This window comes from Prionailurus bengalensis, chromosome B1 (assembly GCF_016509475.1).
Source record: "Prionailurus bengalensis isolate Pbe53 chromosome B1, Fcat_Pben_1.1_paternal_pri, whole genome shotgun sequence".
NCBI classification, from domain to species: Eukaryota; Metazoa; Chordata; class Mammalia; order Carnivora; family Felidae; genus Prionailurus; species Prionailurus bengalensis.
Window position 1 is genome coordinate 51935823 of NC_057344.1, and position 14612 is coordinate 51950434.

The 14612-nt window shown below is 39.6% G+C and overlaps 1 protein-coding gene across 3 annotated transcripts in view; it reads right to left on the reverse strand.

Moving 5' to 3' along the window:
- PINX1 (PIN2 (TERF1) interacting telomerase inhibitor 1) overlaps nt 1-14612 on the reverse strand; it is an 88705-nt gene that overhangs the window by 62606 nt on the left and 11487 nt on the right. For all 3 annotated transcript variants that reach the window (XM_043565131.1, XM_043565140.1, XM_043565150.1), the window contains one exon: nt 1277-1369. In XM_043565131.1, coding sequence (XP_043421066.1) covers nt 1277-1369 — 93 coding nt within the window. The remainder of the gene's footprint in view (nt 1-1276; nt 1370-14612) is intronic.

A 14612-nucleotide genomic window follows, 5' to 3' on the forward strand; every position in this document is an offset into this window, starting at 1 on the left:
GTGGAGTAGAGAGAAACCCCAATCAGAAACCATAGAGGACAACAACAAAGAAGGTTCTAAACTGAAAGAAGAGGGGAAGACATGAAGAGCCATACAAACCACAGCAGCTGGAAGAGGGAAAGGGGAAGTGCCTGTTTCTCTTTGTACATGTTCCCGAAGCTATTCAGCTCCCGACTCCATTAAACTCTGCCACGGGCTCTCACTTAAACCAAAACCAAACCCAAACCTTTGGGGTTTTGACCCAAGTGAGAACCATTAATTGCCAAGAGGAATGGGAATTCCAGCTCCTACTGCTGTTGAGGCAAGTTCTAGGAATTAGGGAATTCTCAATCATGCCAACTAGACTAAACCAAAGAGATGTGTGCTTCCTGGCATATAAAGATAGAAAGGTACATCCCATCTCCCATAGAAAGGCCATCATATGGTGACTAGATAGCACAACAGGATTATCATCACATTTATACTTGAAGTATAGTATGTAACAAATAAGCTTTTGTGCCTGGAAAGTGTACTTAATGCATAATATTATTCTATGGGAAAACATCTGGGGGAATTGAGGAGTTCAAGTTAAATTGTTTCTTACCAATACAAGACTGCCACCTGGTGGTTACACAGGACAACTGCACTTGTAATTGGCGGCGTTTATTGGGAAGGGAGTAGGGAGGCGGTGATGGAAGAAGATGGGATTCACTACGCAGTTCTCAAATGTGTTTTCTAATGCTACTTTGCCATGACCATGGAATGCCTAAGTTAACACTCCATTCAATGAAGAAATGGTGTGAAATAATATAAATCAGTTTAGGAGGGAGATTTCTCATACTGGAGATCTCAAGATAGAACACAATTCTGTAAATTGGAATAATTTAAGAGTTATTCAATACCAACATTAAACTTCAAAAACTAGAAATTGTAAGTAAAAATGCTGAGCAATAAATTAAAATTATTTTCTGACTTAGTGACGTAAAGTCACTTTTCTCTTTTACATAGCAAGTTGACTTCTGCTTCCAGCTTTGCCAAAGGACTTGCATGTAATCTAAAACCGAATGTGGGGCCCTACCTCAGAGCTAACGGATCTGCAATTTAACAAGATCTCCAGGTGACTCACAATAAATACTGAAACTTTAGCACTGCTGTACATCAAGCCAGGCAGGCCACCCATACTTGTCCATTCTGCACATAAAACAAGAAGTAATGTTGGAGAGAGCTAAAAATGCTTTAAGAAACCTGGTATGAACATGGGGATTTCAACAACAAATAAAGAAATGCTTAATTTTACCTTTTGTGAATTTCATATAATGAACACGGTTTTTTGAGATCTTGGACTTTTCTTCAAGGCTGAAAGTTTTCTTTTCTTTGTTGTCTGAGGAGTCTTTAAAAAAAAATAAAAAAAGAAAGAAAGAAAAGCATTAAACTCTCTGAAACCCATCCCCTCATTCATTCTCTTACCATGACATGGTCTTTTTTAAATAAAATCTTTAGAAGCCCTATTATTTAATACTAAGCTCTACTCATAGGATTAGAAACACTCTCCTTAAACTATGTACTGTGGATTAGGCAAGGCTTTACATGAAATTTATAAAATCCTCAAGGAAGAGAAATGAAAACTTGTGTTCACACAAAAGCCTACAAACGAATGTTATAACAGTCTTATTTATGATAGTAAAATACTGGAAATAACCCAAAATTCCTTCAATGGGTAAATGGCTAAGCAAATTCTGGTACATCTTTACACTGAAATGCTACTCGGCAATAAAAAGGAATCAAGCTACGGATACATGCAACAACCTCATTGTGCCTGTGAAAAAGGTGGACCTACACACTATATGTTCCATTTAGAGAACGTTGTCAAAATGACAAAACTACAGAGCCAGAGAACACATTCATGGTTTCCAGGGGTCAGGGATGAATGGGGAGTGCTGGAGGATGGAGGGGTGGAAGGTGGGTGTGCATGCAAAAAGGCAGCATGAGGCAGCTCTTCTGTGGTAATGAGACAATCCTGTATCTTAACTGTGGTGATGATTACATGAATTTATACACATGATAAAATTCCACACAACTTACACATACACACATACACATACGCATGCGCGCACAAATGAAGGCTAAAAAAATGATGAAAACTTAATAAGGTCTATGGTCTGATTAACAGTCCACACAAGTGTCAATTTCCTGGTTTCAATGTTACGCTGTTGCTATATTAGATGTCACCCCTGGGAAAAAGTGGGTGAATAATACTTAGGACTCTTTGTAGTACTATTTTTGCAATTTTCTATATGTTTATAATTGTTTCAAAATAAAAAATTCTTTTAAAAATTGAATAAAGGTAAGAGGTTAAATGATAATCAAAAACCAGATCAGAGATGACAATCAGAGTGTGAAGGAGCAGAGCTAGCACTGAGCCATAGCCTCAAATACCAGATTTCACTAGAGACTTACCTTAAGGACAAAACAAAAACACAAACAAATTGAGGAAGAAACTCAGGTTTATTCTTTTGATAAAAAAGGAAAATGTGAGCCAGAAAGTACCTTGCCTAAAATGTCAGAGCAAGTACAACTGGGGTTAGAGTCAATTATAGTCAATTAGTTAACTAGCTGCCTGTATTCCCTCACCTTCATCTGTGTGTCAAGGTCAGGCAGCGGAGTACAACAGAAACAGAACACCACAGGTAGAAAAGAACCTGAATTTTCCATAAAGAAATACAGATATGAGGTTAGAGAAAGTGGGGGAAAGGAAAATTTTGCCTTAGTACTGGAGCAAAACCAGCACATGTCCACTGACTATGTTATAGGAGTTAGCTGTAATCCCTCCTAGAAATCAGCAATTTTAAAAACAAAGTGTGAATTACATAGTAAGGCTCCAAAGGATGTATAGATATCTCAAGGTTTCAGACTATGCTTAGCATGGGTTAATCATATCAGCAACCCAAAACATTTTCTCCTGCAGCCACTTCTCACAAACAGCTTGGGTTTTTTTTCAGACATTCCACGAGTGAATTTTTCTTGTCTTTCGGAGGTCAAACACTTCTTAGGGTACGTAATATTCTCAATTTTGATGTTCCAAACACAAGTCACTTAGTAAGTTCCCAGCTTAGATAAGTAGTTATGATCAACTGAAGGTTTATGAGGCACGAGACCCTGGACTCCAGAGTTTTCTATGCATGTCCTGCAAAGGAGGGGCCATGATGACTAACTGTACTTCGCAGGACACTTAGGCACAGAGTAAACGAGGCACATCTAGGAGGTGGCTATGAAGGGATTCAAACCTAGGCAAAGATGAGTGACAGTCCACATCCTTACCCATTACACCATGTCCCCATCAGAGCTGCTCTTGCACTTCACAGGACACTAAGCCTCACCGGGAGAGCTTCTCACCTGCCGAGGACACAGGCTTCCCACAGTACATAGAGCACGGACAGATCCCAGGGGAATCAGTCCCTAGCTTTTTCCCCACACTGCTCTGTGAGCGGATGCAGCAATGTGGCTCTCCTTCTCCACTTCTCCCATGGGTCCTTCACTCACTTTATAAGAGGGGCACAACTCTCCTCTCAGCAAGGATATAAACAAGGCGCAAACCAAAGGACTGGGAAGCATCTTTTAATCAAAGCAGCAAAAGCAGCCCCCTCCCCGCACCAATCTATCTATCTCATCAAGAGACGCACTTCCAGAAAGACTGCACTATTATAATAATTATTTTCAAAATTTGTAATATATTTCCCAGTTTTATTCATTGCCATCTACTGATACAATGACAACTTCATCCAAAGAAAAATATTTACACTTAAAATCTTGGGGTTACTAGAAATAAAGCAACCTTGAATTGCTCAAATTCTTTCCTCTCTCTCTCTCTCTCTCTTTTTTGGAGAGGTATGGTGGCAAATCCCACTCTAGGAACAGAGACTTTTGGGGGCTGATTTACACAGGAGCTGTCTTTCCCAGGAATGGTGTATTTATATGTATTTGTTTTGTGGCAGAGAAATAGAATAGGATGATGAATTTTAAAAAGTTTAAACAAAAAGAAACATATAAGCATAAAATACTATGGGGTATGTGCAATGGAAACATTATTTCAGAGGAAAAGGAACAATTAAATATAACATTTCTGACTACTAAAGACTTGCTGGTGTATTTATAAATACGTGGCAATGAATATCAAATTGTACTGATATATAGCATCCATTGGATACATTTAACAACATAATGGTATTATTTTAAAATGCTAGTATTTCCCAATAGGCCAGAAATTATATTTTTTGCAATGATTTAAAGCTATGATTAAAAACCTTACAAATGTTCTCAAAAATGTGAGGCGGAGGTGGGGGGGGGTGCATGTGTGGCTCAGTCGGTTAAGCATCCAACTCTTGATTTAGGCTCAGGTCATGATCTCACAGTTCGTGGGTCGAGCCCTGTGCTGGGCTCTGTTGACAGCGCGGAGCCTGCTTGGGATTCTCTCTCTCCCTCTCTCTGCCTGTCTCCAGCTAACTCACTTTCTCTCAAAAGAAGTAAATAAACTTAAAAAAAAAAAAATGTGAGACAGGGTATACTGTTTTTCAAAGTGCAAAAAAAACTTGAAGACCCCTGTCCTAAACAGGTGTTTGGCATCCTAGTTTATTTTCAAAAATATTTAAAATCATAAGGGACAAAATATCTGCTGGAAGTAACAAACATTTCGTAAAACCATGAAGTCCACTGAAAAGCTAAGTTGAGTCTGGTAGAGAGAACTAATTAATAAAATAATTCCAAAAAATGAAATTCTGAAGAATACACCGAGTTTTATGTCCCACAAGAAAATAAGGGTTATTTCTAGAATCTTTGCAAGACATTCTATGAAGCGAACAGTATGGAATCTCTACTTAGTTAAAACAATACTGTATGTATTGATACACAGTCTTAACGAACTAAAAATATTATAATAGTAGAAAAATATGTTATTGGGTTATTGTGTCATCTGCTTTTCAGCTTTAATACAAGTAATATGATCAAAAATTCACTTGGGGGGCGCCTGGGTGGCGCAGTCGGTTAAGCGTCCGACTTCAGCCAGGTCACGATCCCGCGGTCTGTGGGTTCGAGCCCCGCGTCGGGCTCTGGGCTGATGGCTCAGAGCCTGGAGCCTGTTTCCGATTCTGTGTCTCCCTCTCTCTCTGCCCCTCCCCCGTTCATGCTCTGTCTCTCTCTCTGTCCCAAAAATAAATAAAAAACGTTGAAAAAAAAAATTAAAAAAAAAAAATTCACTTGGATGAAGATACTGTATTTACCAAGGATGACATGGCAGAAAAATAACCTATTAGTTGTCCAGGTCCATTCCTTGGATAGGTCTTCCCTCACAGGAAGATTCTAAAGGCTTTTCAGTATTGGGAGCGGCAGTTAGCAAGGCCTGGTTTCTACTGGGCAGGACAGTAAGCAGTGAGCTGCTCCGTCCCATTTGCAGAGCTATCAGCACCCTCTACGGGTCTTGAGGTGGAACTTAATCTACAGATGAGGAACTCTTCAGCTGTCTTCTGCTTGCTTTATGCACAAAAGAATCAGCCTGCACAGATAAACCTGTGGGCCGGACTGCATGAGGACAAAGCACTACCACTTGGAAGCTGTTACACACTCACTACCTTCCTGACAAATAATACAGGGTCCCCTGGGTCACTTTAAACATTTCACTGACTGCACTTCTGGGAATACATCACAAAGGCCCGACTACACTGTGCCCAGCCTCAGCAATCAGCAATAGAACAAAGTACATCTGTCCCCAACCAGGGTTTTTGCAACTACGATGGCATTTCTCAGAAAAGAGTAATCACGATACCATCAAAGAGAAAAAGTAACTTTCTAGCTAGCACTGTCAAATCTCAAAAGCAAACTACTGAAAACTCTGCTTTCTTTTCTTAGTACCTACAAAAATGAATCCCATAGCTCCTTTCTTTATGAATCTTGGAGTTGATGATTTCTTGATAACCCTATCACCTAAGAAATTACAAAGTTTTCTCTAATTCAGTACATGAAGGAGGAAGTTATGATACCAAAGTGCAAAGTTAACTCATTTTCCCTCTTCAAGAATGTGTGGATGTCTCTAAGAAAAAAAGCCCCAGACTCAAAAGCTTCTGCCTCCATGACCATGGTCATGCAAGGTCAGCTCAAGTCTATCTAACACCCTAACCACGTCATTGAATGTGTGTAGGAAAACTGACTGCCATTTACAGTGGATACCCTGATAATGAAACTGCTGCACGTTACTCTCAGTTAACCTTCATTACAGGTTTAATATTACATAAACTACTCAAGTAATTAAGTCTACCAGAAAGGGACCAAGTAATTTTTAGATTTATTGTGACACATATCATCACATATAAGAACATCTGAAGTCCATACAGTTAGTTATAAAGAAATTCCACCACCACCACCACTCCCTGGATTAGAAAACAGAACACTGCTTGCACCCAGAAGCATCCCCCTCCTCCGAGAATAGAGTTCGTCAACCTCTGAGCTACTGACATTTTGGGGTGAGTAATTATTTGTTCGGGGACGGAGGGGCATGGCTGTGCTGTGCACTGTAGGATGTTTAGCTGTCTGGCCTCTACCCACTAGATAGAATTAACATCTCCCCAGCTGTGAAAACCAAAATTCTCTCCAGACATTGCCACATGTCCCGCGAGGGGCAAAATCACGCCCAGTTGAACACCACTGTCCTAATTGTAATCATTATCCTCAGTTTTGTGATAATCACTCTTCCTCTTGCTTTTGGTTTTGGTTTTGAACCATTTACTTTCGGGAGGGTGGGAGAGTAACAGACACAGAAAGTACATATAACATAATGTTCACAAATAACCTATGTAATTGCTAACCAAGAAAAAAAAAAAACAGAACACTAATATCACCCCAAAAGTTCCCCGTGAGCCCCTTCTCAATGCCAACTCCTTGCCTCTCCCCCAAAGTAATCACTATTGTCTTAACATAGTAATCACTTCTTTGTATTTTAAAATAACTTGACCACCCAAGTATGGCACCTAAATATCAGATTTTCACCTGCCCTCTCAATTTTTATACAAGTGGAATCATACTGGATGTTATCTTTGTGTCTCATTTTTTTCCGTCAACATGAAGTTAATGAAATTCTTCCACACCAAGGAATAAATAATAGCCTGCAGGCCAACTCCGATCTGCCACCTGTTTTTGTAAATAACATTTAAGGAGAACACAGTCACATCCATTTGTTTATATATTGTTTGTTGCTGATTTTACAGTCCAATAGTCAAGTTGAGTGGTTGTAACAGAGACACTATGCTCTGCAAATTATTTCTATGTGGCCCTCTACAGAAAAAGCTTACCAACCCCTGCTCTCTAGTCTTGCATGTAACCATACTTCATTTCTTTGCATTTACAAACATATAGCAGTTTACTTATCCAGTCTTTTGCTGATGGACAGTTGGGTTACCGCCAGTTTGGGGATACTGCAGATGATAAGTATTCTTTCCTCCTGACTGAAATACATCCTTTAAAATTTCCTTTATCAAAGGCCTACTGGTGGTAAAGCTTTATCTGAAAACTTTTTCCATCTACTTTCATGAAAAATTTATTTGCTGGGGGTAAAATTCTAGGTTGCCAGTTATATTTCCCTCAATATATTACTCCAATGTCTTTTGGGTTCCACTGTTAAGAACTCTGCTTTCATTTATAACTGCTGCTTCTTTGCAGATAATCAGTGTATCTTCTCTGGCTGCATTAAGAGTCTCCTCTCTGTGAATGTGTGTGTGTGTGTGTGTGTGTGTGTGTGTGTGTGTGTGTGTTTACGTGTGTATATGGCGTTCTGCTACACTGTTACACAGTTACACCTGCTATTATGTTTGTAAGTGAAGATTTCTTTAAATGTAATCTGCTTGGATTCATTAAATTTTTTGAATCTGTGGATTTATCACTAATTCTAGACCATCTTCAGCCCTTATCCCCTTAAACACTGCCTCTGTCCCATTTTCTCTCTTCTTTGTGCTGCTGGTCTTCTCACTTTAAACTTCTGTTTCGTATTTCCCAGCTTTTCCTCTTTCACAGCTGCATTCTGGGTCGCTGTTTTCTAGTCTATTTTCTAGACTTTCTTCAGCTGGGTCCACTTTGTCATTACACCCAATAGGGGGCACCTCGGTGGCTCAGTAGGTTAAGCATCCATCTCGTGATTTTGGCTCAGGTCAGATCTCACAGTTCGTGGATCAGGCTCTGTGTCAGGCTCCATGCTGACAGTGCAGAGTCTCCTTAGGAATCTCTCTCTCTCTTTCTCTGCCTCTCCCCTGCTTGCACGCTCTCTCTCAAAATAAATAAACATTAAAAAAAAAAACAAAACAACAACCCAATAGCACACTTAGTATCCAAGCCTAGGTGTGCTAGAAACCAGCCACAGTCATCAGTAATACAAACTTAGCGATACCTGATAGGAAATAAAAAGCTTAGAAAACAAAGAGATAAGGATAAATTTTCAAAGAAGACGCTCACCATCCAAAGCTTTGCTACTCTCTCTCAACTATTCAGGAACTGAAAAAGTTGGAGGATCAAATTATTTTGGTATTTATTTCATTTCTTTCTTTTGCACTAGATTTTAAGTTTCTTCAGACAATGGGATGAGTCTTTTAACTTATTTCTGTATCCTTAGTCTTCAAACAATACTATCAGGAAAGTGAAAAGACAACCCACAGAACTGGAGAAAATATTCGCAAATCATGTATCTGATAAGGGACTGGTACTGGAAAATATTAAAAAGTTTACTAAACAAGAATAAAGACACACAACCCAATTAAACATTGGGCAAAGGCCTGAGTAGCTATTTCTCCAAAGAAGACAAAAATGGACAATAATCACATGAAAAATGGTCAACATAATTAGCCGACATGGACATGCAAATCAAACCACATGTAGATGTTACTTTATAGCCACTAGCATGGCTATAATAAAAAACACAGATACTAACAAGTGCTGGCAAAGATAAAGAGAAATTAAAATCCTCATACACTGCTGGTAGGAATGTCAAATAGTGTAGCTGTTTTGGAAAAGAGGATGGTGGTTACTCAAGTCAAGTTAAACATACGGTAACCATACCACCCAGCAATTTCACTCTACGTCTATACCCAAGAAAAATGAAAATACAGGCCATAGAAAAACTGATAGTGTTCACAGCTGCATTATTCATAACAGACCAAAAAGTGGAAGAAACACAAATGCCCATTAACTAATGAATGGATACACCATGGTATATTTCTACAACGGAGTATTACTGGGCAACAAAAAGGAATAAAGTACCAATACGTGTTACAACAAAGATGAACCTTGAAAACGTTATGCTCAGTGAAGGAAACCAGTGACAAAAGACCACATGTTGTAAGATTCCATTTACACGAGATGTACAGAATAGGCAAATGTTTAGAGACAGAAAATAAATCAGCAGTTACCTAGGGTGGGTAGGGGGGTCATAGGGGATGACTGCCACTGGGTAGAGTTTCTTTTAGGGGTAATGAAATGTTTTAAAATTGGTTCTGGTGAAAACTCTGTGAATATATTAAAAGCCATTGAACTATACATTATAAATAGGTAAATTATATGCCATGTGAATTGTATCTCAACAAAGCTAAAAAAACAACACAGCAAATTCCCTGCCCCATCTCTCTCCATTCTTAGTTGGTTCTCCTGGGTTTTAGTTCCTTCATATTTGTAACTAATATCCGTATACTGCTATTTCTTACCAATTTCCAATTGGCTTCCAAAAACAGAAGCAATTTTAAACTGGCAGTAAGTGTGGACCTTGCTAAGAAAATGCATAGAAGCTAACTGGGGGAAAGAGTGTTCTAGAGAGACAGAGCATCTAGTGCAAAATCCTAAGGCAGGAGGATGCCTGATGTATTCATAAACTGGCACAGGGGTCAGTGACTAGGATGGAATAAGAAGAGGGGTGGCAGGAGATGAGGTCAGAAAGAGAAAAGGTCCATATTATATATGGCTGCAAGTCCACTGAAAGGGCTTTGGCTTTTGTTCTGAATGAAAAGGAGGAAACAGTGGCAGGGGTGGGGGGTGGGGAGCTTTGAGCAGGAAAGCAGAATAGCACAGACTTAAACTCTGAAAGAATCACTCTGTTATGCAGAAGACCACGGACGGATGAAGAAAGATCAACTGAGAACAGTGCTCTCAACCAGGGGTATTTTGCTCAAAGGACATCTGGCAATATGTGCAGATACCTGTGGTTGCCACAACTGGGCGGGTGGGAGAGGTGCCAGTGGCATTTAGTGGATAGAGGCCAGGGATGCTGCTTAATCATTCTATTTGCACAGGACCTGCCTCACAGCAAAGAATTATCTAGGCTAAAACTTCAGTAGTGCCATGGACAAGAAAACCAGCTTTAGAAGCTGTTATAAATCTAGACAAGAAAAAATGATTGCTCAGATCATACTGGATATAGTGCAGGTGGCAGGAAGCAGTCAGAGTGTGAATATATTCTGAAGGCAGAACCAACAACATTTCCTAGTGGACACAGGTGTTGAGTTTGAATAACTAGAAGGATGGAACGGACATCAAATGAAATAGGAAAGACATTGGATAAAACCGTCTGAGGGTAGGTGTGGGGAAGTAGTCAGAACTGGAGTTTGAACACGTTAAGTGTGAGAGGTTGATAGCTGATGACACCCCAAATGAGGAATACTGAGTTGGGAGTTCAATACAAGTCTGGAATTTAGGAGAGAGGGTGACACCATAGCGAGCAATCTGGCCGTTGTCACTAAACATCCCAGCCATGTTGTTACATCCGGCCATGATGTAATAAACAATTGGTGTAGGTAACAGATGAAGGCAGTCCTAGGACTGAACTGCTGGGCCCCAGACATGATAAGCCCGGGATAAGAAAAATGCAACAGAGATTAAGGAGGAGTGGCCGGTGAAGCAGGAAGAAAACCAGGAGATGGTGGGGTCTGAGAAGCCAAGGAAAATGAGTGCTTCAAGAAGCAGTGAACATCTATGTCATGGGCGAGGTAAGATGAGGATTAAAAAATGCCCACTGGAGGGATGCCTGGGTGGCTCAGTCAGTAAGGTGTCCGACTCCTGATTTTGGCTCAGGTCATGATCTTAGAGTCATTGAGATCAAGCCCCATGTCAAGCTCCATGCTGGGCATGGAACCTGCTTGAGATTCTTTCTCCCTCTCTCCCTCTAAAAAAATTTTTTTTAAATACCCACTGGATTTGCTAACATGGAAGTCACTGGTGACTTTGGCAAGGGCAGATTCTGTGGAGCAGTGAGGCAAAGTCTGACTGACATGGGTTTAGAAGAGATGGCAGGAAGACTCCCTGTCTTCTGCCCACAAAAGGTAACTGCCATGGGGCACGCCCCTCTACTATAAACAATGGGAAAACAAAAGATATGAAACAACTCATGAGATACTGATGACAGGCAGCATAGGACTGTCATCCTTGACAGAGGGGCAACAAAGGACGTGAGCTCAAGGACTGCCCTGGATTTCTGTCAAGAGGCAATTTCTGGACATAGCACAAGGAAGGGAGCACAGGGCTCTCGCTGAAATGAAAACGTATGTCCATACGAAGATGTGCACAGAAATGTTCACAGCAGCTCTGGGTATAGTAGGCAAAAACTGGAAACAACCCAAATGTCCATCAGCAGGTGAACAGATAAACAATTATGGCATACGCATACAATGGCATACTATTCAGGAATGAAATGAGTTACTGATAAACGCAACATGGATAAATCTCCATGGATAAAACACAACATGGATGACTTGTGCTGAGAAAAACAAGCCAGGCAGAAAAGAAAATACAAAACCAGTCTATATAGAGAGATCAGTGGTTGTATGGGGCCAGAGAATGAAGTGAGGGGTGGGGGGAGAGTGGCAGGGGGCTGACTTGGAAGTGACCCAAGATAATTTTTTATAATAATGAAAATTTATCATGGTTATTACGATATTATATATTAGAGGTATATTCATTTGTCAAAACTCATGGAACTGTACTCTCAAAAATGGGTACACTGTATATATGTAAATTATACCTAAGGTTTATTTAAAAAAAAAAAAAAAAAAAACATTATAGCCAGAGTCCTGCTTCCAGTAATGGTGAACTGGCTCATTTCAATGGTCTCTCTTACTAAGAAAACCGCAACAAAATATTGGGGGGCAGGGGGGGAATGACTCCAAGATATTATAGTGGAGCAAAGCAGAGAATTACACAGTCCCAGTTAAGACTAAGAAAATCCAGAGAAGTGAGTGTGATGTTTCGGGTTCCCCACCCCACACAGTGAGTGTCTGCCAAGTCTAGAAGAGGCGAAAGAGAGGCAGAGCAGCTAAACAGACTGTCTGAGACTGACTCAATCCATGTTAAAAGTTTTTAAAAAGAGAGAACAGAACTGAAATCAATTTATATAGAAAATTCGAGTTCTGTGGCAAAGGAGAGCAGAAGCATCAGAAGTGGCCGTAAATGAGGGAAATGGACTCAAGAAACAGTTTTAAACTTAATTTTTTTTTTATTTAAAACAAAATTTTTTTTTTTAACGTTTATTTATTTTTGAGACAGAGAGAGACAGAGCATGAATGGGGGAGGGGCAGAGAGAGAGGGAGACACAGAACCGGAAGCAGGCTCCAGGTTCTGAGCCATCAGCCCAGAGCCCGACGCGGGGCTCGAACTCACGGACCGCGAGATCGTGACCTGAGCTGAAGTCAGACGCCTAACCGACTGAGCCACCCAGGCGCCTCTAAACTTAATTTTTAAACAATTTTTTGAGTAGGACAAAACACACGTGGTACAAAGCCATGAAGGTACAAAAGGACTATAGCACAAGCTCAATTTCCTCTCATCCCTGTTTCCCAGCCACTCAGCTCCCTTCCCAGAAGCAATCACTCTTACCAGTTTCTTCCGTATTTTTCCACAGATATTTTATGTATATAAAATATGTACAGAATAGATATTCTGGAGCTACTCTATGTATATCAACCTCAGCACCACTAATATTTGGGGCCAGATAATTCTTTGTTATCGGGGGCTATCCTGTGCACTGTAGGATATTAAACAGCATCCCTGGCCTCTATCTACCGGTCACCGGAAGCACCTCCAGTTGTGACAAACAAAAATGTCTCCAGACACTGCCCTCAGTTGAAAACCACTGATGCATACCCAAGCACACACACATGTATTTCCTCTCTATATTTTCCTACAAACTCATGCCATATATATGGGTTTTCATCTTTTTTTACCTTATAATAATTGCAGATCATCCATCAGTCATACAAAGATTTCAAATTTTATTTATATCTAGCTGTCAACAAGTGAGGCTATTTATAATATTCATTATCTTAAGAGCATTCTTTTTTTTTTTTTTTTTTAATCTGGGGAGAAAGCACATTATTGCCTTTGATTTCATCAATGACACTTAGGAACAGTCTCAGTAATGAGCCCAAATCTATCCACCTGAAAAGTAACACACTTTCTTGGTGGCACTATATTCTAATTACTAAAAGTAATCAAGAGGAAATATTCTACTATGGAGTTCTATCTCTACAAATAACAACAATCATAAAGATTATAGCAGCTAATACTTATTGAGTACTTACTATAGGTTAGGCAGTGTTCAACGTGCTTTAGTTATATTAATATACCTAATTCTCACAACAACCTTCTAAGGATGGTACTATTATCTGCATTTCACCAAAAAGGAAACCAAGGTACAGAGATGTTCAGTAATGTACTCAAGGTCAAGGTCACACAAGTAGAGCTGTCAATCTGGGCACATGGTTTAGTGTTCATCTCTAAACCATGACACTCTATTACTCTTCAGTCAAAACCTGCAAGTCTTAGATGATGATGTTTACATTCATATATGTGGTTCTACTGATTTCAACTAAAATCCTGAATGTAAAGATGTTTTTGTTTATAATTAGTAAGGGTTAAATGTCCTTGAGATTTACTACTGCATATATCCTGCATTTCCTGATACCAGTCCAGTTGGTGTTTTCACAAAACATTTTCCTTATGTTTTTCTCTGGCTAACAAACTGGCATCTTTTTTATTAGGACCATATATCTTTTTATACAGAACTATTAGGATAGTTCTGATAGTTATCCCATGGATAAGAAAACTGTCCAAGTTATAGATTCTAACAAGGAATTGGGGAAAACACAAACACAGCACCTTTCCCTTCATGCTTTTGGGCTCAGTCCTATAAGCAGTACTGCAATAAATCTTCCCAGAGTTGAATTTGCCCTATAATTTTACCAATTACCAGCATATCCTCTAGCTAACTCTTAAGCAGAGACTGTCTCATACATCTACATATCCTCAAGTCTAACTCAGTACACAGCTCAATAAATGTTTGCTGAACTTGGTTGATTTTTAATTCCACAAAGTTTTTCCTCTTCCAATTTAACAAACATCTTTTGACAGTTCAGTGTATGCCAAACATAATGACAGGAAACAGAAAGAAATTCCTTACAAAAATGTTTGCAGAATATAACTCATCATCATCAACAACAACAAAACAATTCAGAAAGGGGCAAAGGAATTGAAGAATTGAAGACGTATTTCCAAAGAAGACATAAAAACAGCCAAGTATATGAAAAGATGTCAGACATGACTAATCACTAGAGAAATGCAAATCA